Below are 25,582 nucleotides of genomic sequence, written 5' to 3' on the forward strand. Positions count from 1 at the left end.
ATTGCAAGACTACAGCTTTGTGATACATCAACTAGGCGATGTAATTATTTGAACCCAAACCATCACAATGTATATTGCTACCGGTTACGTGCCAAAATTAAACAACTTGTGCTCATTTAAATGTTCATTTGACTTTACAATTCGTTATTATACACAAGGGTTTAATAATAATGAAGGCGTGTGTAGAATATACGAATCCATCTGTCAGAGCCGGTATTGCAGTCCCTGGCATTTTGGCAACGGCTGCATTAAAAAAAACACAAGCATGTGTCTGAATCTCATACAGAGGCTGTGGTTGTTCCCATTCCGTGATCCCGTTGCTCCACAATCTCCCCATCCCGAGGTCAGTGGCAGCAGCCTCCAGGCGAAGCAAGAAGCGACATCGTCCGTCCTCTGCTCTCTCCGGCAACGTGAACCGACGACAGCGGAGCAAATCATGGTGAGCCAGAATCCTGCTACGCATACACCGTCGATGGATTAACGTGAATCGTGATTACCTTGTGCTGCGTTCTGCTTGGCCCCAATTGCAGTCAGAGGCTGACAGTGACAAGCTACCGGAGAATATTCAATGAATGCGAAAAATGTAAATGTGCCCAGCCTCGATTGATTTTGCGCGGTCGCTGATCTACGCCGAGCCAGCCATAAAACAATATAATAAGACGGAAAACAGTCTAGAGCAAAGGAATTGGCCATTTATCCACAATGGAGGACTATCGTGAAATGAGTCTTGAGGCTCAGTGACGATTATACAGCTAAATAAAGAGTATTAATTATTGTTGTTACACTGCATTGAGGGTTTGCTACAGGGTAGGGTGACACGGACAAGGCTGGGTGAACACAAGGGCTTGAGAGGCTGCAACCCGGAGGCCTTGGAATTTGAGGGCCCACCAAAATCCACACATCCAGTTTAATAATGGTTTTAAATTGCAATACTATACCATAGTGATACATGCCCTAGGCAATTTGTTCTTTTCAACCCAAACCATCACAATGCCTATTGCTACCCGGTTACGTGCCCAAAATGTAACAACTTGTGTTCATTTTTTAAAATTTAATTTGGCTTTGCAATTCATACGCATCACACACAAAATACATAACGAATACTGTGAACCGAGGTGGAATAACGGTGCAGTGTTCGTCATCATCGGGCATGTGTGGTGGTAACATTGCAACGGGATGGAATTTGCACAAATAGATGCCTTTCCAGACTCCCAAGGCTATCAGAACACGAACCCCCATCAAACGTAATCCGTCCCTGCATGCGGACACTTATGCTGTGAATATCTAGATGATTGTTTCCGAGGCTGGATATTCACAAGTTTTCCGCTCCTCACTTATTGTTCTGTTGCTCACCCCACGACCCCCTTAATCTCCCCCTCGTAACCACCACCACCACAACCACCGTTACTGCTCCCTCTTCATATTGCCATGGCGTGGCTATCACTCATTAACCCCCATTCATTCAATCCGTCCACCATCGTCATTTACCGTCATCAATTTTCGCTTTCATTAAATTCTCGCATCATCACAGACTCGCCCTCCCCACATCGTTCCCCCTCGTCTATTTCATTCACCTCATCTCCACAATTTCATTCGCACACCATGGAACCATTCTGAAGCGCTCCATGAATTACGTTAAAGGATACGGAAAGATGTCCGAGAGTTAATTCCCACCACTGTGGCTGCAACAGGCATGCGATGCTTGAAGGGAGCGCGTCTCCAATGCCCGCGGATAGCCGCAGTCGTGGCGCTGTTGCCGATATTGCGTTAGGGGCCGTCCATAAATGACGTCACGCGATTTTGGACGATTTTTTACCCCCCCCCCCCCCATCGTCACACGGCGTCACAAAAAGTCAGACCCCCCTCAAATATGACGTCACAAGGCTCTGCCCCCCCCCCAAAAAAAACATGCTTCAAATCGCTTTAAACTATTGTCATTATAGTGCGTAGTTAATGTGGCGCTGCACTCTGATGTTGTAGGAGAAAACATTTATTAAAAAGTCTATTTAATTAAGTAGAACGTGTTGTCTATATTTATTTAAAGTTGCGCATTTTTAAGTGACGTCACATTTCTCACCCCCCCCCTCCTCGTCACACATCGTCACAAATGTCTGACCCCCCTCCCCCAGGTGCGTGACGTCATTTATGGACGCCCCCTTACTCGATGACACTAAACAGCTCCCGTGTGTGGTTATGGCTCTCGGTTATCCTTCAATGTCGCGAAGCATCCGGGGGGGTTGGTCGTTCAGTCGTGGTCGCGGGGAATTTTGGTATTAATATCTGATAAGACATCTTTACGCTCCGCTGTTTTTAGGGGCCGTCCATAAATGACGTCACGCACCTGGGGGGGGGGGGGGGGTCAGACATTTGTGACGATGTGTGACGAGGGGGCGGGTTGAGAAATGTGACGTCACGTCAAAATGCGCAACTTTAAATAAATATAGAATTGTTATAACAACACACCTACAACGTCAGAGTGCAGCACCGCATTAAATACGCACTACAATGACAATATATTCTTGGTTCTTTCGGTAAAGTGGCGTAGAAGGGAAATAACAAAATAATAAAAATAAAACATAATAAAATACAATTCTCACGACGTTTCGGCCACAACGCAAGCAGCCGTCCTCAGGCGAAGAACAGGTCTGTCGGAAAGACAGCGTCTGAATGAAACACCACCACGCTTGGCAGCGTATATTTAAGCTGGGTTGGAGGGGGAAGGGTGCATTGACAAAGGAATTTGCATATCAAGAGGAATTTAGCATATTTATGACAATAGTTTAAAGGGATTTAAAGCATGTTTTATATTCAAAATGGAAATGTGGTTTTGACGCCTACGTGGTTGTCTCCCTTCCCTCACGTGTTTGTGTGTTTTAATGTGTTTAACCACTTGGCCGCGTAACATGGGAGCGCGGCCGCGCTTGTTTTCGCAGTACGGGTTTGTGAACCACGCACTGGAGCTGCTCATCCTGAGGACGTATGGAGAGGACGTCTGGGAGGAAATAAAGTAATCCACCACTTCGATCGCCCTTCAGTGACTTTGACGGCATCTGATCGACCGTGGTTCCAGGCCTGCACAACGAGATGGCTTTGCGTGTTGTCATCTCGCCATGTCACCTGTCACAATGGCAGCGCTAATTATTTTAGTGCTCTTTGTTGTTGTTTATATATATTCGTCGCCAAGGTTTCGACAACATGCCTTTCATCAATATTGCCGTTTCTTTTTAAATTTCCCTCCTCGGCTAAAAGCAACACAATTTTAAACGAATTCTTCATTGTTGATGGGGCGGGAAAAAAATAAATAGCCCAACACATTCGTAAATAACAATGTGGCCTTACAAAAAATAAAATTACGTCATCGGCGATGTTTGAAGCAATGTCCCTTCTTCTTTGTGGCACAAGAAAGGGCCATTGCCTAAAACGTCACCGACGAAGGCGTTGAGTTTGTGTTGTTACACTGTGCTTGTGGGCTCCCACTGCCAACGCAGCAGCAGAATCACCGTCGTTTATATCGGATCATCTTCACGGGACTTATTGTGGGACCCCTGTTATGAACGGACGGACGGACAGAGCAAATGCATTCAAGAATTGCAATCTGAGTTGGAAAGCGTTAAGGAACTTGCTGTTGGATGGACTCCCGTTAAAGCATTGCTTTGCAAAACGTCTTACAAAGTAATTGACAAACATAGTTGGTTACGTGACCTGGTACGTCTTTAGTTTATGTAGCGATTTCTCATGTGACTGACAGCATGTGTACAATGAGCCATGCCTAACTGCTTGTAAATTGCACTGATTAAGATACCTACAGCAGGGACGTGTTGAGCGAACTCCAGCTAAAGGACTGTTTTTTGTATTCGTACTTGCAGTGCAGCAAAACTCATACTGCGATATATACAATTTATGAAGGTACAGTCTGTTCTCCTATAACGCGGTAGTTGCGTTTCTGAAGAACACCGCATTATGGAATAATAATGTAATAAATAATATGTAATATAGAGGTCAAGCGCAGTTCACGATAACGCGTGAGATGCTTATGCAGACCGATCAAAGACTGAGGTGCGTGGGTAGCATCTAGAAGAATCCAGCAGCATCCCAACGCCTTGTGTGATGCTACGCCGAGGCAGCCATACGACCGCATATTCCTACTCGTGCGACGTAGTTCCGTTCACTCGATCGCGTTATATCAAATTCGCATCCGAGGTTATAAAAAAATGTGTTCCCGAATACATCCATATCCAATTCGCGTCGTGAAAACTACGCGTTATAGGAGAACAAACTGTACAAAAAACTTTTATCGCGATAATTATTGCATCGTGAAAACGAATGGCACCGCGGCGACCATAATCCGGACCGAGTGTGAGAGATTGTCGCCTTTGCCTCTTTAGGAAGGAAGCCCAGTTGGACCTGGAGGGGCAGTTCCTCGTCAGATTCATCTACGACGATTCCCAGACGTACGACCTCATCTCCGCAGCCAGCAAGGTTCTCGGTATGCTGCGGTTCACAACGCTGCGTATGCTACCACCAATTCTCTATAGGGGCGCAGTGATGGTGGGATGTTAACTACCTCGCCTGGTATACACGAGGTCGTGGGTTCGAGCCCGACCCTGACAACTGTTTGAAGTGTGGATATTTATCCGCATCGTCCAGTTTTTTACTTCCACGTTTATAACCAACATCAAGCGTTTAGAGCTACATGGCAGCTCAGTGGGCCTTACCTGGTAAAATAAAAACTAGGTTTCGTTTTTTACAGCTGCATGTGGGGCGTTCACAAGCTGACACCAGATTACTGCAACAAAAAGCACTCAGCCTTTGTGCGTTATGCAATAACCAATCAACAGTTCCTGAAGAACTGCACGCGCAAAGGCTGAGTGCTCTTTGTACACGTTCCTGCGTGTGTTGTTTGAAGATTATAGTTTCCCAGCCTGTAATATTCATCTGTTATAGATGGGGTTTCTAGACTTTTTACAGATTTGAATGTCGGTCATTACTTATACTGGCCTCTGTGCAGATACAATACATCTTTCCTGCCACAATGCACACAGATGGTAATTGCTTTATGTGCTCTCGAGTGAAATTAATTCCATCGCTCACGATGCAGACGGCGAATCATGCACGGTGATAAATAATGGATAAATCTCATGGAAATCGAACTGGTTCCTATGATGAACACGAAACGTATGAAAGTGGCGATTCATTTTCTCGTGAATATCTCAGCTGCCCATTTTTTTATGAAAAAAAATCGATATAAGCTGTGGCCCAAATAAAAAATGTGCCAAGGCATGCGCTTAGTGAAGGTTATACCACTGGGTGCAAGCTCGTCGTGGGGACGGCTGCTCCCTTTTATAGCGGTGCCAGAGGATGCGAAGAGATGGGACCACCAGTCAGCATTCGTACTGTATCGTCGTTGTTGTTATGTAACGGGACCCACAAGTTTCTCTCGCCGGGACTAGCTATTGTGGACACACATTAGAAACTGAAACCTCGATAATTGGTTTTTTACCCTTCTATCTGGCAACAAAACTGACACCTTTTTACAAGGAGTCATGTTTGCATAGACCACAATACCTGCAGTCATAATGCAAACAAAAGACATAACTCTGATAATGTGCACTGTCCTTGAAGTTGATTGGTCCACACCCCAGACAGCTTTCCTTAGAGCCTAGTCTCACATGGTGTTGGACCAGATGACACCAAAAGGCGCACAACTCAAAGACGATGCACCATCAGAGTATGAGAGCTCGGGGCAAGCATCTACACTATGGGAACCTCATTTGCCAGTAAAAATATGATAATTGGTTTTTTACCCTTCTATCTGGCAACAAAACTGCTGACACCTTTTTACAAGGAGTCATGTTTGCATAGACCGCAATACCTGCAGTCATAATACAAACAAAAAACATAACTGATCATGTGCACTGTCCTTGAAGTTGATTGGTCCACACCCGAGACAGCTTTCCTAAGAGCCTAGTCTCACATGGGTTGGATAGTGTAGATGCTTGCCCCGAGCTCTCATACTCTGATGGTGCATTGTCTTTGAGTTGTGCGCCTTTTGGCGTCATCTGGTCCAACCCATGTGAGACTAGGCTCTAAGGAAAGCTGTCTCGGGTGTGGACCAATCAACTTCAAGGACAGTGCACATTATCAGAGTTATGTCTTTTGTTTGTATTATGACTGCAGGTATTGCGGTCTATGCAAACATGACTCCTTGTAAAAAGGTGTCAGTTTTGTTGCCAGATAGAAGGGTAAAAAAACAATTATCATATTTTTACTGGCAAATGAGGTTCCCATAGTATAACTGAAACCTCAGCAGAGACTAGCCTAGACAAAAACAGTTGTGGCAAGTGCTGTTCGCGGTGAACCTACGAAGGAGAGCACGGCGCACTCTGAGGCGGTGCGGCCAGAACCAGGCCTGGCCACTTTTGCCGACCGACTGTCGATGTTCACACGGGGCACCAGGTCGGCCAAACTGGCCATATGGCAGCAGCACCATGGGGCAAATACCTGGTGGGCCGATCCATTCTGAGGGCCGATGGACCCGGTCTGTGTGAACAAATTGAAAATGTGATCAGAGTAAAAAATTTTTTTTTATTATTAAAATATTTTATTACCTCTAACGTATACGCTTCACTGCTTATTTATGTTCCCAGTTGGCATTGAGTCCCCATATTCGGCTGCCCCAAAGATTATTCCACACCGGCCCTCCATTTGATTTTTTGGACCAGCCCAAATGCGCCAATAAGTGTCACAAGGCAAAATCACGCGAATATGCTACATCGCAAATCCATCTCACTTCATAACCCGAATTTTGGCCGGTGTGTGTTTACAAATGCCTGGTGCCGATTATTTTTTTAGTCCCAGCCCATCAACACTGGCACCAGTAACACATTTTCTCGCGGCCGAGTTGACCCAGAGTGCGCTGTACCGCAGGCGTGGAATCTAGCGAGATCCTGCGCACGTTCGGGCAAATGTTCGTCGAGTTCTGCCAGGAGTCGGGGTACGACACCATCCTCCGAGTGCTGGGCTCCAACGTCCGGGACTTCCTGCAGGTTGGTACAATCAAGGCACGCTGCTTCGTAGCGGACGTTGCAGATGCTGTGACATAGTCCAAAGTTGCAAAAAATGTGCCATTACCCCAGGAGAATTACTCAATTGGGAAACGCAGAGCATCATCGCCGCCTCTACTTTGAAGACTTGGCAGAACCCTCTTGAAGAGGAGTCTTGAGGCTCAGCGAGGCTTTCCTGTGTAAATAAATATTCTTGACATGTAGGCTTTCGTGAGCATTATTATCCGTAATAAAGCAATTTTTTGGGGTTAGATTTCGTAAATATTAATGTTGTAACTAACTGGCACGTATTGTCTACGTGCCTAATTGGCCGTGTTGGGTGGTGGCAGGGTTCAACGACACATTTATACTTACGCGATTTAACCCTCCCAAAAAATACACCTTTACTGTGAATAACATTGTTGAGTTTTTAATTCCATCGTTGAATTGATTCTGCTGTAAGCTTTGCTTAAACCGAACGAAAACCAGAGATGCCTCTCGTTTCCTTCAATCCCGACCATCGGGCAGAACCTGGACGCGCTGCACGACCACCTGGCGACGGTGTACCCGGGCATGCGGGCGCCGTCGTTCCGCTGCTCGGACGTGCCGGGCGAGCGCGCTCTGCTGCTGCACTATTACTCGGAGCGCCAGGGGCTGGAGGACATCGTCATCGGCATCGTGCGCACCGTCGCGAGCCGCCTGCTCGGGACCAGCGTCGACATGGAGGTCGGCAGGGGAGGGGGGCTGGGGGCGGGCGTCGTCGCGGCCACGAATGGCACCGTCGTAGTGGTCGTGGTCGTCTCTCCAGCTGAGCTTTAATTCAATTGGCGAGGCGACCGATTGCTCTGCCGAGTGTCGGTTTGATTGTGTGTACAGCAAGGCCGTAGCCATGGAGTCAACATTGGGGGGGACCAAATCTTCCAGGGGGTCTGGGGGTCCCACCCCCCCCCCCCCAAAATCTACATTTAAAAACTCATTTCCTGCCTAAAATAAACAAAACAAAATCACTAACATATAGCATAGACTTTTAATGCATTTTTTACAATAATGCAGATATTAGGGATTAATAAAGTACAACCATAACCACAATCATATAAACAGAAATCTATTTTATAGCAATATATTGAGGGGGACATTTTGAGCACATTTGAATATTGGGGGGGATGTGTGTCCCCCAATATATATTATAATTGCGGCCTTGATGTACAGGATGTTGAACCCCAACTATCGGCGAGTTCCTGGATCATTAATCACCCTGGCTGCTTCACAATTCATTATATCGAGTGCGGTGAGCTGGGGACTGGCAGCTGTACACCGGATACGACAACAGCAGGATTCCAACCTACGCCGAATGTGTGCTTTGTATTCGTACCGTACGTAGCCAACCGCGGCTCACTGGTGGTCTGGGGGAAGGACAACAAACTAAACACAAAAAGCAGTTATAAAGAAATTAGTTTAAAATCTAGATTCTAGATGTTGCTCAGGATGATGATGACGATTACATTGACTTTGCCGATGATAATGATAACGGGAAGAAAACAAGATGATGGGAATGTGGAAATACGCGGGTAGATTTAACAACACACAAAGGTGTTGCTCACAAACAGCAGGAAGGCACAACTCCCATCATGCCGAGTGTTACCTAAAATATATTTGTTTCTAGCCTCGCGCCTATTCTTGTTGTGATGGGCTTTCTCATAATTTTACAGGTTTTGGATTTAAAGTAATATTACAGGACAATTTAAATTGATATGCCCGGACAATTAATCACGATAACGATGTTGAATAACGAGTGAACTGCGTGAACAATTCACGCTACGACAATAAAAACGATGGTCCATTTCGCTTGGTCATTGGTGGGTTTTTTTCGCCATAGGTTGACACCACCGCTCGTCCCGTCTTGCTCTCTCGCTCTCCTCGCTATCCACCAGGTGGTCACCCAGAAGGGCGAAGACTCAGACCACGTGCAGTTCATGATCCGGGAAAGTGGCAGCAGCAGCGGCGGAGGTGCCAGCGGTGGCGGCAGCGGTGGAATTGGAGGGGCGGTGTCGATCGAGGAGGCCGAGGAGGGACCTCAGGCCCGTGGCCCCAGGCGCCAGCCACGCTTGGGGCCCAGCACCTTCTGCGACGCCTTCCCCTTCCACCTGATGTTCGATCCGGAGCTCGTGCTCACGCAGTGTGGACACGCGATCGCACGTGCGCTGCCGCAGGTCAGGACAGCCGGCGTTAGTAGCGCCGCTCTCGACTTGCCCCTCACCGAAAACTAAACTTGTTTTATTTTACCAGGTAAGGCCCACTGAGCTGTGTAGCTCTTTGTCAGAAGCCACCTGGCCACAAATGATAGCTCAACGAAGTGGATTATCATCACTTGGAATTGTATAGTCGCCAAATACTGAAAAAGCGTGATGTTGATTCTAAATATGGAGGGAAAAACCTGAGGACCCAGAGAAAAATTCACGCGACCACAGGAAGAGAGGCACGCAAGAAAGACACACAAACTCCAAATATACTGGCATGCGTCAGGGTCAGGATCGAACCCACGACCTCCTGTAAACCAGACGAGGTAGTTAACATCTCGCCACCGTGGCGCCACTGATCGCATAACGAATGCTCGGCAGGTGTGGCGACTGGTCCCAAGATCTTCGCGCGTGCATTCCCTCGCCCATGCAAGGGTTGTTGATCGTCTCACCCTTACTTGCGTTCGACCGCCACATTGAAATTGCCCCAACAGTCTCTATGGCTATATGGGGGCATCGTTGGTTTTCCATGTGTGTGTACGTGTGCACGCATGTGTCAGTGCGATAGCGTAGCGGTTAGCGGGCTGTGCTACGAACCCGGCGACCCGGGTTCGATCCTCGCTCACGGCCAACATCGGTGACGATTATCTGAATCGGTCCTGGGCCTTCCCTAGTTTTACTCAGTCTCAAATGAGTATCTGGTGCGGTATATAAACATCGCCACTAGGGAGACAAAGGCGGCCGGGAATGGTGTTGGCTACCCACCTCCTCGTGTGCCATGCAATCCTTCATAGGTGCTCAGCTAACAGCACTTGCCCCAACCATATGTTAAGGCTATGCGGGGGATCTTTGTCTCTGTGTGTCAGTGCAGTTGCAGCCCGGCAGCTGTAATCTGTTGTCCGTGTTCTCGCTCGTTCGACCGCACATGGAGTTCACCTTCAACGGGATCCTCTCCCACATCAACACCGTCTTCGTGCTGCGCACCAAGGTCGGTACCGCCAACCCAAGCGATAATGCCCACTGCTCTCTTATTGACGTTTCATTGTAACAGCGATGAACCCAAGAGGCGGTCGTTCAGGCCGCTGGGGACGTGGAGCCGGAGCAATGTTGGCAGGCCGAAAGAGACCGTTACCGAGATCTGTCACTCAATCCGATGCAAAATTGTTCTTGAGACGCTTTCAAGAGTTGAAATCAAATTGTCAGCAACTCCATTATCGATCTAGGGTTGTCAATTACATAATTAGAGCTGCAACATTTATCGGAGGCTCAACCAGGACACACAGTGAGCTGGCATCCCCTCCCTCGGTAAACCCCGCCCAATTTCGTATATCCAAGTTATGTTCGATAAACTCAAAACTCCACGCAGCGGTGGGATTGAAACCCACGCCTCCAAAAATACTGGAGCCTTAATCCAGAACGTTAGATCGCTCGGTCGCGATTTGTGCTTTGCTGTAATGACATTAAAAGTGGGTGTCTTGCACGCAATGAATGTTCACGTCTATGCGTGGGCCAGGTGTGGTCACTGGGGCTGCGTGTGGTCACTGGGGCTGTGTGTGGTCGTCGCCCACAGGAAGGGGTTCTGTCCGTGGGCCCTGATGACAGTGAGCTGTCCGAGGATGAAGTGGGGAGCCTGAGACTCAAGGGGCAGATGGTGCACCTGCCCGAGGCTCAGAACCTGCTCTTCCTTTGCTCACCTAGGTGAGCGGGTTATAACAACGACATCATCCTCATGGCCACCATCGTAGTCATCAGCACCATCATCGTCGGTGGTGGTGGCTCTAATTCTTCAACCTGTGCTGCTGGTTGTGATAGTGCTGCTGCTGGTGGTGGCGGTTGTGGCCGAATGTGGTGGTCATAATGTTAGCAGCGATGATGGTGGTGGCGTTGGCGGTGACCGTAGTTACTGGTGGCGGCACCGGCGGTGTCTGTAATGCGACCACGTCTGCCGCCCTCCGATGCCCCCCCCCCTTTGCGACGGTGGCGCTCCTCCTGCCGGTGGCGGGCGCCAGCGTGATGAACCTGAGCGCGCTGCTCCGCCGCGGGCTGTGCCTGAGCGACCTGCCGCTGCACGATGCGAGCCGCGAGCTGGTGCTGCTGGGCGAGCACTTCCGCGAGGAGTACCGGCTGACGGCCGCCCTGGAGGAGCTCACCGACCGGCTGCAGCACGCTCTGCGCGCCCTCGACGACGAGAAGAAAAAGACCGACCGGTGCGAGACGTCCACTCGGACGCACACACGCACGCGGAGACAAGGAGACACAAGTCCCCCCCCCCCTCCCCACACGGCTGTTAGCGAGCGCCTACGAAGCCCGGCACGAGCCACGGACGGAGGGTGTTGTGGCCAGCGTCGGGGGCCGAAGGCCGCCTTTGTCTCTCCCACCCACCGCCGATGTCAAACAAAATTCGCCGGAGACTCCTCTAAGGCCGAGTCGACTTGGAAAGAGACCCCGGGAGCTGGTTCAGATTATCCATAGTAAAGTTGATTTTTTTGGGGGTTAGATTGCGTTAAATATATCACCGCTGATGATGGCCGTGGCCAGCAATCGACCCAGGAGGTAAACGCCCCATTGAGGTGACTGCGGCACTCGGCGCAGGTTGTTGAATGCGGGGAGCTTAGAGGTACAGCACAATGAGGGATATGCTGCACTGCCCTCTGTTGCCCGTAACATAGTGTCCCACAGCCTATAGCATCCTGTTTGTGCGTGGTGGTGGTTACACATTCGTTTATTATCCAGGATCATCCTTAAATGTCGACTTAAAACTTTCGTGACTGCAGGAATTCATATTCCTTGGTTCTTTCGGTAAATTCACGTAGATAGAAAAAATGATAGTAAATCAAATAAAAACTACGACGTTCCAATCACAACATAAGCGATCATCATTTTTTTGTTTCCTCTTGATGACGATCGCTTATATTGTGATCGAACTGTCATAGTTTTTTCTTTTATTTACTTTTATTTTCTCTCTCTACGTGACTTTACCAAAAGAACCAAAGAATAGGATTATCCTTGATTAGCTTCCGAGATCTCACAGGTTCGCAAGCGTTATCTCATCTAGATTATTTTGCTGCTATAAATTTCCACGTGGTAAGCCACTTCGTCAAGCTATCACTTGTGGCCAGGTCGCTTCTACAAAAGAAGCTGATAGCTCAGTGGGGTTACCTGGTAAGATGGTATCATTGCCCAGGTCGACGTAGCCCTCAAAGGTTTGGGACACATCCCGGCAGACGTTGCAAGATCTGAAATCGATACTTTTTTCAAAAACGCTAAGAAACCCATTAGAAACATCAGCAAGGACGAGCGTTTAAAACTCGCTCAATTAAAAAAGAGAGATGACATTGTCATCCTCTCAGCCGACAAGGGCAATGCCACTGTCATCATGGATAAAACCACTTACAACAACAAAATGCAGGACCTTCTTAATGATGGCAGCTGTACCAGATCCCACCAACCACCTAGCCACGAAAACCAACAATATCATCACTAATTCGACTTCTCTAGTCGAACTGACCAAGCAGCTCTCTCTAAAACCTTCGGCTGCTAGACCACCGAGGTTTTATGGCCTTCCGAATTGTTTGTTGTTGTAACGTTCTGACCCCGTGACCCTTACTGGACATCTGTTCAAATAGATTTTTGTAGCTCACCGGATTCCTCCCCCAGTATAAGTAAATATTCCGATGATTCTGATTTTAAATCATGGGACCTTTTGCCAGCATCAAAGTATGAAAAATTAGAGTAGGTTTACCCCTTCTGGCAGTAAAACAGGAGGCGTGTTAATATGTTCAAACACCAAATAGATTATACCTTTTGCGAAGAATAATCTATGCATTAACCATACATACTTGTGGCAATAACATGCAAACAAACGTGCTCGGATAATAATGTACGCATTGTCTTTGAAACTGATTGGCCTACTCCAAAGAGAGTTTTCTTTATGGCCTAGTCTCACCACCAGTGTCAGACCAGAGAACGCCAAAAGGCGAACAGCACAAATATAATGGGCGTATCAGAGCATTTATAGCTCGGGGTGAGCAGCTATATCATGGGACCTTTTTTCCATTATCAAAGTATGAAAACAATAAAAATTAAACAGGATGCGTGTTAAGATGTTCAAACACCAAATAGATTGATTTGAAACTTTCGTGACTGCAGGAAAAAATAGATTATATATTTTGCTGATTCTGTTCCGAGCGATTTGGTCGCTGTACCCTGTGGCCACGTTGCGCTGCGTTAAACCCCCGCGTCGCACTCTGGGTGGCTGGTCGCAGGCTCCTCTACTCCGTGCTGCCTCCATCCGTGGCAAACGAGCTGCGTCACAAGCGGCCCGTGCCGGCGCGCAGGTACACACAGGTGAGCTCTGCAGCGCGCGGACTCCACTCTCCGCATACACACACACAAACAAAACTATATAAGCTCTCGGGGAAAGGAGGGGGAAATTCGAGGCCAGATGGTCCTCCCTTATACAACAGCTGAAATAAGTTAAGCAGGATGGAGGGGTCGGGAGACATTGACCGAGGATAAGGGGCATAGCCACTGGAAATTATACGGGAGTCGGAATCGGAGAGGTGGAAAGAAACCATTCTCGTTTGGGTCGCCTCTTGTGTTTTTATTTCTTTATATCAGGCGTGCTTTGGTTATATCCCTCTCTCTCTCCCCCCCTTGTCATCCCTTCCCTCTTACTTAAAAAGTAAAGTTACCCTGTCCCGTTTCGGTGAGAGCCAGTATGGTTTGGGGCAGCGAGCCCATTCCCTATCTGCTTTTCACAACCGGTTTGGCTTAATGTTGGCGGTGTGTGTGTGCGTGCATCATAACGTGATGTATCGGGCCCGCACATTGCCTCAATAGAATTTTTTTTTACTAAACGATAAAAACTATGTTTTTATTGTACCAGGCAAGAAGGCCCCTCTGAGCTGCTATGCAGTTACTCTTTAGTCAGAAGTGACCTGGCCACTTTAAATGATAGCTCAACCAAGTGGGCTCATCATCATGTGGAAACTTATAGCAGCCGAATACTCTTAAGCGCACGTTGTTTCTAAAATGTGGAAATGTATAGCAGCTGCCACAATTGATCTACAGGTATTTGCATTGATCCCTTAGCTTCACGCTGCATTCATTGATGTATGGTTTTAATTTGTTGCATCACAATTATAAAAAATAACAATTTGTGAACGGAATTATGTAAAAGTGACAATTAAATAACAAATATGTTGTCTATACACCTCTAATGTTGATGCGTGATGTATTAAGGGGTACCTGTAAGCGCTGTTATTGCATATGGGAATAAATTTTAATTGAAATCCAAGCATGTCAGGAGTAAACATCCTAAACTAGTTCATGCTAAACTATTTTTTATTTTAACTGGTAAGGCCCCCTCAGCTATGTAGCTCTTTTTCAGAAGCAACCTGGCCACAAATGATTCCTCAAGGAAGTGGCTTATCGCGTGAAAATGTATAGCAGCCAAATACTCTAAACACTTGTTTCTAAATGTGAAGGGAAAAACTAGAGACCCGTAGAAAAAATCCACGCGACCACAGGGAGAGAGAGACACGCAAACTCCAGATATACAGTAACTGTCAGGGTCGGCATCGAAACCACGACCTCCTGCATACAGGCGAGGTAGTTTAGATCTCCTCGGCACTGCGGTGCCTTACGCGAATTAGCAAGGCAGCTGGCAGGTTGGACTTTGACGCTACCAAGACGTTCCGACGCGGCCAGGATAGTCCTGTTTTTGTGAAATTTTAAACTAAACTCTTTTTTATTTTACCAGGTAAGGCCCACCGAGCAATATAGCTATTTTTCAGAAGCGACCTAGCTATTACAAATGAACTTGCAACGAAGTGGCTTTTTACGTGGAAATGTATAGCAGCCAGATACTGTAAACGCGTGATGTTGATTCTAAATGTTGAGAGAAAAACCGGAGGACCCGGAGAAAAATCAACACGAATATGCAAACTCCAAATATACAGGCGTCAGGGTTGAGATTGAACCCACGACCTCCCGTATACCCGGAAAGGTATTTAAAATCTTGCCACCACATGCAGAATATACCCAAGATTGATGATTAATCTCAACTTGCAAATTATGCTAGAATTCCTGTTGTGCTTTACTGTTTAAAAAACCTTAGTTTATTTTTATCTGAGTGTAATATAATTTATTTCCGGCCTGCACACAGGTTTTACTGTTGTTGAATTGCATTTTCAGCTCAAGAAAAATGTAAGATTGATGTTGGTGTTGTGTACATGTATTACTCTTTGTCAATCCATTCATGGGTGAAAGCCTCTCCATGCCAGCTGTTTGGCAATACTTGACCACACTGGTGAGTGTCGGTGTCCCAGGATCAGTTCAGATATCACTCACCACTACTGTTAACTGCGGCCAGGAATCAAACTCAGGCCACCAGATCTGTAGCGCCGTGCGCTAACTACCACGCCGAGGCTAAGGCTAATACACAGCTGCGATCGAAATCTGAGATGGTATCGGGGCGATCGCTATTTTGGGTCAGCCTTAAATGAGTACCTGGTACAGTGCGTGAACATCTCTGTTGACAAAGGCGGAGGCCGGGCACACACCGCCCGCTCGTGTGCCATACCGGCCTTAATAGGCACTCGCTAACAGCACTTGCTCCCGCAGCCTGTGCAGGTCACACGTGGGGAGACATTTGTCGTTTCTACCCGCGTGCAGGTGACCGTGCTGTTCAGCGGCATCGTGCGCTTCCAGGAGGTGTGCTCACATCACGCCACCGCCACGGGGGCCATGGTGATCGTGAGGCTCCTCAACGACCTCTACACGCGCTTCGACTGCCTCACCGACCCTCGTCGCAACCCTCACGTCTACAAGGCGAGACCCTGACACTGATCCCAGCTCGAACCCTCACACTCACAACTACAAGACCCTGACCCTGATCCCAGCTCGAACCCTCACATCTACAAGGCAAGGCCCTGACCCCAGATCGAACCCTCACACTCATGTCTACAAGGCGAGACCCTGACCCTGATCCCGGCTCGAACCCTCACATCTACAAGGCAAGGCCCTGACCCCAGATCAAACCCTCACACTCATGTCTACAAGGCGAGACCCTGACCCTGATCCCGGCTCAAACCCTCACACTCACATCTATAATGCGAGACTCTGACCCTGACCCCGGCTTGAACCCTCACATCTACAAAGCAAGGCCCTGACTCTGACTCCAGATCGAACCCTCATTCTCACGTCTACAAGGCGAGACCCTGACCCTGATGTTTACAAGGCGAGACCCTGACCCTGGCCCAAACCCTCATCTTCAGGTCTACAAGGTGATAATTGTCCAGAATTTAAGACGAAGGCTTTATATGGAATTACGTTGAAATTCGTTTTGCATTGTACATAGCCAACCGTGATAATTTGAGGTGCAGTGTCTATGGGTAGTGTTAGTCTATGGGCAGTGTTGAGTCTATGGGTAGTGTTAGTCTATGGGTAGTGTTGAGTCTATGGGCAGTGTTGAGTCTATGGGCAGTGTTGAGTCTATGAGCAGTGTTGAGTCTATGGGCAGTGTTGAGTCTATGGGCAGTGTTGAGTCTATGGGCAGTGTTGAGTCTATGGGCAGTGTTGAGTCTATGGGTAGTGTTGAGTCTATGAGCAGTGTTGAGTCTATGGGCAGTGTTGAGTCTATGGGCAGTGTTGAGTCTATGGGCAGTGTTGAGTATATGGGCAGTGTTGAGTCTATGGGCAGTGTTGAGTCTATGAGCAGTGTTGAGTCTATGGGCAGTGTTGAGTCTATGGGCAGTGTTGAGTCTATGAGCAGTGTTGAGTCTATGGACAGTTTTGAGTCTATGGGCAGTGTTGAGTCTATGAACAGTGTTGAGTCTATGGGCAGTGTTAGTCTATGGGTAGTGTTAGTCTATGGGTAGTGTTAGTCTATGGGCAGTGTTGAGTCTATGGGTATTGTTAGTCTATGGAAAGTGTTAGTCTATGGGCAGTATTAGTCTATGGGTAGTGTTAGTCTATGGGCAGTGTTAGTCTATGGGCAGTGTTGAGTCTATGGGTAGTGTTAGTCTATGGGCAGTGTTAGTCTATGGGCAGTATTAGTCTATGGGTAGTGTTAGTCTATGGGTAGTGTTAGTCTATAGGTAGTGTTGAGTCTATGGACAGTGTTGAGTCTATGGGTAGTGTTAGTCTATGGGCAGTGTTAGTCTATGGGCAGTGTTAGTCTATGGGTAGTGTTAGTCTATGGGTAGTGTTAGTCTATGGGCAGTGTTAGTCTATGGGTAGTGTTGAGTCTATGGGTATTGTTAGTCTATGGACAGTGTGGATTTTGAACTTGATTCGCACCGTACGTAGCCAACCGTGCTAATCGGAGGCGCGGGCAAGGACAACAAACTAAACACAAAGCTCAGCCCCAAAGAAATGAGATTTCCATCCAGATTTAAAAGTGCTTTGGCCACCGAAGAGAAATCTCAAAGCTTCCCCTATGTCTCCTAAAGCCAGATCCTGCTGTTGCTGCCATTGACGACGACTGTGGTGGTGGATTCTGCGTGGCAGGTGGAGACGGTGGGAGACAAGTACATGACGGTGAGCGGACTGCCGGAGCCGTGCCCGCACCACGCTCGCTCCGTGTGCCGCCTGGCGCTCGACATGATCGACAGCGCGGGCCGCGTGACGGTGGACGGGAAGGCCGTGCAGGTGAGCCGCGCGGGGGTCTGGGTGGTGCCGGGGAGAAACAGAGAGAGAAAGAGAAATGGAGAGAGAAAGCGAGAGAGAAAGAGAAATGGAGAGAGGGGTGTTCCCTATTTAGTAGGAGGAGGTGACTAAGCCTTTGCCATTTCAGAGCCAACGTCTTGAAACAACCGCTGTTTCCTTTCTCCCTGAACATCGTAACATCTTCCTTCGAAAAGTATCCTGAAGCAGTGGATTAGTGCCGGACACAACCGCGTTTGTCAATGTGAATTGTAACTCTCATCCTTACCCGTGTAAGTACCGATTGTCCAATGTCAATGTGCAATTGTATTGAGGGACTACTGCTGTGTTGTCTTCGTGTGGTCTGGGACTGTTCTTGACGTTGTTGTGCTGCCTTGTGCAAGCTTAGGAATCGGTGTATTTATGCGATTTGAACTGAAAAACTTAAATCTATTTTAGTTCCTAATTTTTAGTGATCTGCTTATCTTTCCTATACTTTGCACTCCTGTCGTGTTTGTGTTCTGTTTGTTCGTTGTCACTTTCTGACCCCGTGCCCCAACTGGGCATCTGTGAGAAAATAGCGCCGTAGCTCATCGGATTTATTCAGGCTGAGTGAAGATCCCGATTCTTCTCATTTACTGGGTGAGGCCAATGTGGATCCCGTCGGGCCTCACAAGCTAAGCAGGTTGGTGCCTAGACAGCGCTTGTGTAACAAGACGTTAAAGACGGTACTGTAGAAATGTCAGTCATTGCCCTTTGGCTGAGTGTTTTTCTCGGGAAGATCCTGACTGGTCAGGCGAAACAGCGACTGATGATCGATGGGTCTGTTGGTCTAGCGAACGAGCGTTTGATGGGCGGGAGTTTGGTTTAAGTTGTTAACTGTTGAGAGAAGCTGCTAGGAGGGGTCCTGAAAGAGGATATAAGGCATGGGAGAGGAGAGAGCTCACGGTGGTGAGATCTTAACTCCCTTAACTGGCATGCAGGAAGCCAAGGGTTCGATCCCGACCCCTGACGCCTGTATATTTGAGGTTTACATGTCTCTCTCCCCGTGCTCGCGTGGATTTTTATCCAGATCATCCGGTTTTCTCCCTACACATTTATAATCAACATCACGCGTTTTAAAGTATTTGATTGATATACATTTCCACGTGATGATGAGCCACTTTGTTGAGCTATCATTTATGAAAGCCTGGCCACTTCCGAAAACGAGCTACTCAGTGGGCCTCACCTGGTAAAATAAAAATGGTTTGTTAGTTTAGTTTTATAGTTTAGTTTAACGGCCTACCCTTTGTTCGAATAACGTCACCAGTTTTCTCAATGTCCACCGCGTTAACATAGAGTACCTGCAGTAGTAACCAGGGCGTCCGGCAATGTCGCCAGCCCGCGCTGGGGTTCAACGAGTGTACGAATGCTTCTGCGGTGGCGGTGACGTGTGTGGTGGGGCTCGCGTGACAGATAACGATTGGCGTTCACTCCGGCGAGGTGGTGGCCGGGGTGATCGGACAGAGGATGCCCCGGTACTGCCTCTTCGGCAACACGGTGAACCTGACGAGCAGGACCGAGACGACGGGACGGCCGGGGAAAATCAACGTGTCCGAGGACACTTACCGGTAGCGGACTTACCACCACCAGCACCACTCACCATCGCTCACCGCCGACACCAGCAACAGCACCACCACCACTACCACCACCAACACTTCCTCCTCCTCGACCACAGCAGCAGCAAATACATCACCCTTGAGAAATCACCGTCATCCCCTCCTGAACATCCTTCCATCATCAATCAGTCTTTAACCTTGATTTGAAGCTTTCGTGACTGCAGGGATCCATACTCTTTGGTTCTTTCGGTAAAGTCACGTAGGTAGAAATAAAACTAAATAAATCACGACGTTTCGATAGCAACACAAGCCATCGTCTTCAGGTGAAAATCGCGATAGCCGCAATGTCTCCGATAAGCATGGTTGGCTACGTACGGTGCACGAGAAGTTCAACGTACGTGCTGAACGCTCTCGGCATGGCGCCATTTGGACTTGGCAGCGCTGTCGCCGTTGTCGCTGCTCGTGTCGCGCCCGTGACGCGCACGAGACAGTCGCCGCTTTTGCGACTCTCGCCACCGACAACCGAACTCACGGTCGGCATCTGCCGCCACGGCCGACGTCGTGTCCACGAGCAGCGTCGCTTTTGCCATTGACTCGGCGGTCATAGCTGCCGCCACGATTACGCGTGCATGTAGACATTCTCATCCCCCCCCCACGTCGCACTCGTCACCTCCACCATGACGCTCATCACCGACGTCACACTCGCCACCACCACATCGTCATCACTCTCAACTGCACCATCATGCTCACCCACCGACATCGGCATCGCATGCACATCACACCACAGACAGCACACTCACCACAGACATCACACTCACCACTGTTATCACACTCACCGACTGGCATCATGCACGTATGTATGTTAAAACTTATTTCGCACTGTACGTAACCAACCATGGCAATCGGTGGTGCGGGGAAGGACGACAAACTAAACACACAAAAAGCAGTTTCAAATACTCACCCGCTGACATTAGAATTACACACATCGTGATCGCGCATTCACTGCTGCAATCATCACAATGGCACTCACATGAAGCTCACATTCGCTTACGTCGCTCATCGCTGCCGCCGCTGTTGCCTTCCGCAGCTGCCTCATGACCCCAGAAAACAGCGACCCCGACTTCCTGCTCCAGCACCGGGGCCCCGTGCCCATGAAGGGGCGCAAGGAACCCATGGGCGTCTGGTTTTTGTCCCGAGTACCCCCCAGCGAAGCCTAGACGCGTTCACCCCTGCACAGAGAATACATCGAGCAAGTCCACTCGGCACCCTAGCCCATCGTCTTTGCAGTATTTCTATCTCTTTTTCCACTTGCGTATCCGAGCCGTGCTGGCGCCGGGTCAGGGAGCGTGGGCTGCTATTCCACCGCGCAAGCCGAGCCGTGCCGCTTACGTCACCCCCAATTCGCGACGTCGAGACGCATGTAGCCAACGCGGAGTTGTACACTGACAGGCGTCGTGCCTGCACATGTCACTAGCCCCACCCCTAGCGCGGCTTGGGCCTGAGCCAGACTCACACGTGGTCCTGTGAGGCCGGTGTAGCGTGGGTCGGTAATGCGCAGTGGAAAACCACCCATACCGTGCTGACCCCCTGCTGGCACGGCTCACACGTGCAAGTGGAAAGGGGCTATTAGAGTGTCCCCTTTGCTATCCTCGTGCGTTTTGTAGAGGCCAATGACTGAGGGTGGGTTCGTGGATCGCGTCGAGACGAGAGTTGTGAGACTGTTTTGTCTTGAGAGTCGTGATGGTGATGATGACAGTGACGACGACGATGGTCTGTGTGAGACTCCCCCCTCTTCGAGTTCATGGGGATTTGTTGGACGATGCTTCACGATGCAGGTCAGCGCAGGTTGGTGAAGTGGTGGCGGGGTGAGTGGGTGGGCCCATAACTGGTTCAGATTCCACTCATCTCTAATGGGAGACACGGCCTGGAAGCAAACAGTTCGCTGGGTTCATAGAACACTGCACCACTGCTCCTCCCATCTATTCTATATTCTTAAAAACTGTCTATTTTGCCAGTATTGTAATCGCATACGATATTTGTGCTCAACTCAGTGCTGTACTGTATTATATAAGTGTTCTTTCTTGTCAATAGAGATTATTATAATTATCATTGTTTTTATATAAAAAAAAATTGCCCAGGGGGCGCTGCCACAGTGACGTCATGGGGAGCGTCAACGGACTTGCAACGGGGAGGTCGCCGGTTCGATCCTATCTCCCGGCGCGGCAGTTTGAAACGATACCACGCGATGTTTAATTTCCCCCCCCTCCCCTCCGTCCCTCTCCCATCACCTCCATCCTCCCCGGAAAGCCGACTCGACTAAACGCGTCGTCCACATTCAAGTTCAGCCGCCACCGTGCCTGCCACTCTAGCATGGTGTGTGTACGCCAAGGCCGTAATTATAATATATATTGGGGAGGACACATCCCCCCCAATATTCAAATATGCTCAAAATGTCCCCCCCCCCCCCCAATATATTGCTATAAAAAAATTGCTATGCTATGTAAATAAAAACAACAATTTGCTAAACCTTGACCACAATATCTGGACTTGTCTTCATATAACAATGCATAGATTTATGTTTCTATGATTGTGGTTATGGTTGTATTTTATTAATCCCTAATCTCTGCCATTACATACAATGAAACAAGAAATGTAAAAACAGAGCACTATTAGGCATTATTGTAATAAATAAATAAAAAGTCCATCCTATGTGTTAGTGAATTTTTTAATATTTTAGGTAGGAAATTAGTTTTCAAATTTAGATTTTTTTTCTGGGTTGGGACCCCCAGACACCCTGGAAGATTTGGTCCCCCCCCAATGTTGACTCCGTGGCTACGGCCTTGGTGTACGCACGTTGAACTTGAGATTCGACGCGAAAATTCCACTGTGTGCCGGAGAGAGGCTGCAGATGGAAAATCGGCGCCGGATACCTTCTTGAAAATCTTTCAAGCATCAACGAATGTTGAACTTCTTTGGCACCGTACGTGGCCCAACCGTGATAATCGAGAGGTGCCAACAGTGGAGGCGAGGGTTGGTCGATCGATCGCACAACCGTCGTGAAACTCCTTTCCCGAGGTATCATACCCCTGGCTCGCCAGCAGAAGGCAGTGCAGAAAGTTGTCCATAATATAACTGTTTTTTTAGATTGGATCGCGTAAATGTCAGTGTCGATAAACCAGCCACCACCCGACACAGCCAATTAGGAAGGTTTGTCATGTAAACAAAACGTGCCAATTCGCTACTAGTACAGCACACACCGGCTGTGTGTTGGAGAGTAAACCCACAACAAGTAACTAATTGGCATCTTTGTTCACGTGACAAACCTTACTAATTGACTGTGTCGTGTGGTGGCAAGTTGACCTATCAGCATCTGTCCCCATCTTTACGGGGGGATAGAGTGTTGCCCCCTCGCGTGCGTGGGTTTTCTCCGGGCACTCCGGTTTTTTCTCCCACACAGAAATACACATGACTCATCGTTCATTGACTGAAAATGTAAAAAAATAATGTAGGACCCTCCTGAAAATGTGTACAATGAGTCATTGTGTCTTTCCGGGATGGATGAGTAAATAATGACAGGGACTCCTCTACTTACGAACATTCGACTTAAGTACTCTCAGAGATACGAACAAACTTGCCCGTATGTACAATTGTCTGTCCGGACCGAGAGTCGTAGATGGCAGCGGTGGCATCTACGTCTACAGAACGTGAAGAACCAGTGGCATCTACATCTGCAGAACGTGAAGAACTAGTGGCATCTACATCCACAGACCGTGAAGAACCAGTGGCATCTACATCTACAGAACATGAAGAACCAGTGGCATCTACATCTGCAGAACGTGAAGAACCAGTGGCACCTATATCTGCAGAACGTGAAGAACCAGTGGCATCTACATTGGCAGAACGTGAAGAACCAGTGGCACCTATATCTGCAGAACGTGAAGAACCAGTGGCATCTACATTGGCAGAACGTGAAGAACCAGTGGCATCTACATATGCAGGAGATAATAGAACTTTTAAAGCCATTCCCCATGTTTAGTGCACATGCCGTACAACACGTTTGAAATCGACAGGAGTAAAGTTGGACTTACGAACAAATCGACTTACGAACAGACATCTGGAACCTAAATAGTTCGTAAGTGGAGGAGTCCCTGCACTTGACTTTTTTATCGCGCAGGTCATGCAGTAGCCATGTTGTTATATTAATGCTTTGTACGATTTACTTATGGGGTGTTTCATTTGAAGTTGATCCACGTAGTGATGTTCGTAACGATTGTCCAGTTTGCATTTCATTTCTTCACCGCACGTGCGATGATTCACGGATTGAAATAGATTTATGACACGATTCGAATCGTGCATTTAAATATCAATGAATTATTCTTATTTAAATATCTTGTATGCGAACATTGTATATGTTTAGGCTAAAGCAGGAATCGTGAAATGATTTTTCCTTATTGAGTACCTGGTGCGGTGTGTAAAGTCATCGCCACTGGGGAGACAAAGGCGGTCGGGCGTGGTGCTGGAAACCCATACCCTCGTGTGCCACAGTGCCGGCCTGCAAAGATGCTCCTCGCGAACAGCAATTACCCCCCAACAGCCCGTTTACAGGCTCCACGGGGGAAATTTGTCTTTGCTTGTAGTCGCAATTTAGTCAACGCGGAGTCAATTTCGAATCTGGCAGAGTTGGACCGTGACGGAGGCGACCGAGCATGCCAAATCGGAGACGATATTTTCACCTCGAAAACGTTCCCTCCTGGTGCCGGATGAAGCGAGTGCGGGACCTCTTGCATTTGTTATAAAAGGGCCCTAAATATCATTTCAAACATAATTATTAAAACACTCATTTTTAACTTGTATAGTAAACTAATTGTATTTTTCATTTCCTGTACAGCCAGATAATACGACAAATCGCGAACCTAAAACACCCAGTCGTTCATAAAAGTTGAAGGCGGTATAGTACTATAGTAATAGAGCAAGTTCAGAATCACTGAACCGAAATTGATAGCTTGAAAGCATTTAGCGCGGGGCCCTTAAAAGTGCGGGGCCCGTAGCTACTACTTATGTAGCTACTTTTGTAGCTATTTTTGGTCCTCGGATAATCCGGCACCATTCCCTCCCCTCTCATGCCCGATTAGTGTGGGGCTAAAGATACTTTTCCCAGGGAGACTGTCCCCTTCTCTTTTCGTCCTCGCCTGGGTTACACGAAATGAAACTTGGAATTAATATTGTCCGCAAGAAAAATGTTGGGGCGGCAAGGGTTCGTGTGGGCCTTGGGATGTGTTATGAAGTGAAGTCGCAAGCCCATCGGTTCATTTGCACCGTACAAAGCCAACCGTGCTAATCGGAGGTGCGCCGTAGAGGAATCCAATGATACAAATGAGATTAAAACAGAATGGATTAATTGGAATGTGACTCTACGGATCGTGACACATAAAATTACTGGGCAGGACAGCGGGGGGGGGGGGGGTGAATTGTCAGATGATGTAGCAGCAGCCAATGATTTTACAAGGCCTTATTCCCCCACGATGACAGCACAACCGTGATTTATTTAGTCGGACCAAAATAACTCTATATTGTACATGAAGCTTCATTGCGTATAAGATTATATATATGTATGGAAATAAACATGTGCTTGTTACATTTCGATTTATTTTGTCATTTGTACAAAGTGTGTCTCGCAAAATGTTTTGTCAAATCACAGAAGCCAAATTGGAAATACATTAGGCGGTGGTTGCAGTGCAGCCGTGGTTGGTCAGAGCTGAGCGTAGATGGTGCTTGGATGGGTGGCGACCACCATGCATAACAGGTGCCATAGGCTACTGCCGTGCTAGGCAGCGAACAGCAGACGGCAGTGCAGCAAAGTCCATTATTTTAATCTCGATTTGAAGTTTTCGTGACTGCAGGGATCCATTCTCTTTGGTTCTTTCGGTAAAGTCACGTAGGTATAAAATAAATTAAATCACGACGTTTCGGCCGCAACACAAGCGTCCGTCATCACAGCAAGAAACAGCGGCTGAAGTGGGCAAAAGGGCTGCTGTAACAAGAGGCTATGTAGGTA

At 48.0% G+C, this 25,582-nt stretch overlaps 1 protein-coding gene across 2 annotated transcripts; it reads left to right on the forward strand.

Annotated features, from left to right (window-relative positions):
* Positions 1 to 303: 303 nt before the first annotated feature.
* On the forward strand, positions 304 to 25,108 carry GUCY1B1 (guanylate cyclase 1 soluble subunit beta 1). 2 transcript variants are annotated; one of them, XM_061575784.1, is made up of 14 exons: positions 304 to 439; positions 2,934 to 3,007; positions 4,386 to 4,486; positions 6,928 to 7,046; positions 7,572 to 7,769; positions 8,975 to 9,253; positions 10,152 to 10,268; positions 10,851 to 10,978; positions 11,290 to 11,487; positions 13,546 to 13,627; positions 15,959 to 16,114; positions 17,795 to 17,935; positions 19,385 to 19,539; positions 20,615 to 25,108. In XM_061575784.1, exons 1-14 carry the CDS (start codon positions 437 to 439, stop codon positions 20,742 to 20,744), a joined length of 1,881 nt encoding a protein of 626 aa, XP_061431768.1. In that variant the 5' UTR covers positions 304 to 436; the 3' UTR covers positions 20,745 to 25,108. The 2 variants fall into 2 exon arrangements, with proteins under 2 accessions (XP_061431768.1, XP_061431769.1); XM_061575785.1 differs by lacking the exons at positions 304 to 439; positions 2,934 to 3,007; positions 4,386 to 4,486; positions 6,928 to 7,046 and having other exon boundaries at positions 7,055 to 7,769; positions 10,147 to 10,268.
* The last annotated feature ends 474 nt before the right edge of the window (positions 25,109 to 25,582 follow it).

The sequence above is a fragment of the Lethenteron reissneri genome, chromosome 59, assembly GCF_015708825.2.
Source record: "Lethenteron reissneri isolate LAM-NWPU_2019-01 chromosome 59, ASM1570882v1, whole genome shotgun sequence".
NCBI classification, from domain to species: Eukaryota; Metazoa; Chordata; class Hyperoartia; order Petromyzontiformes; family Petromyzontidae; genus Lethenteron; species Lethenteron reissneri.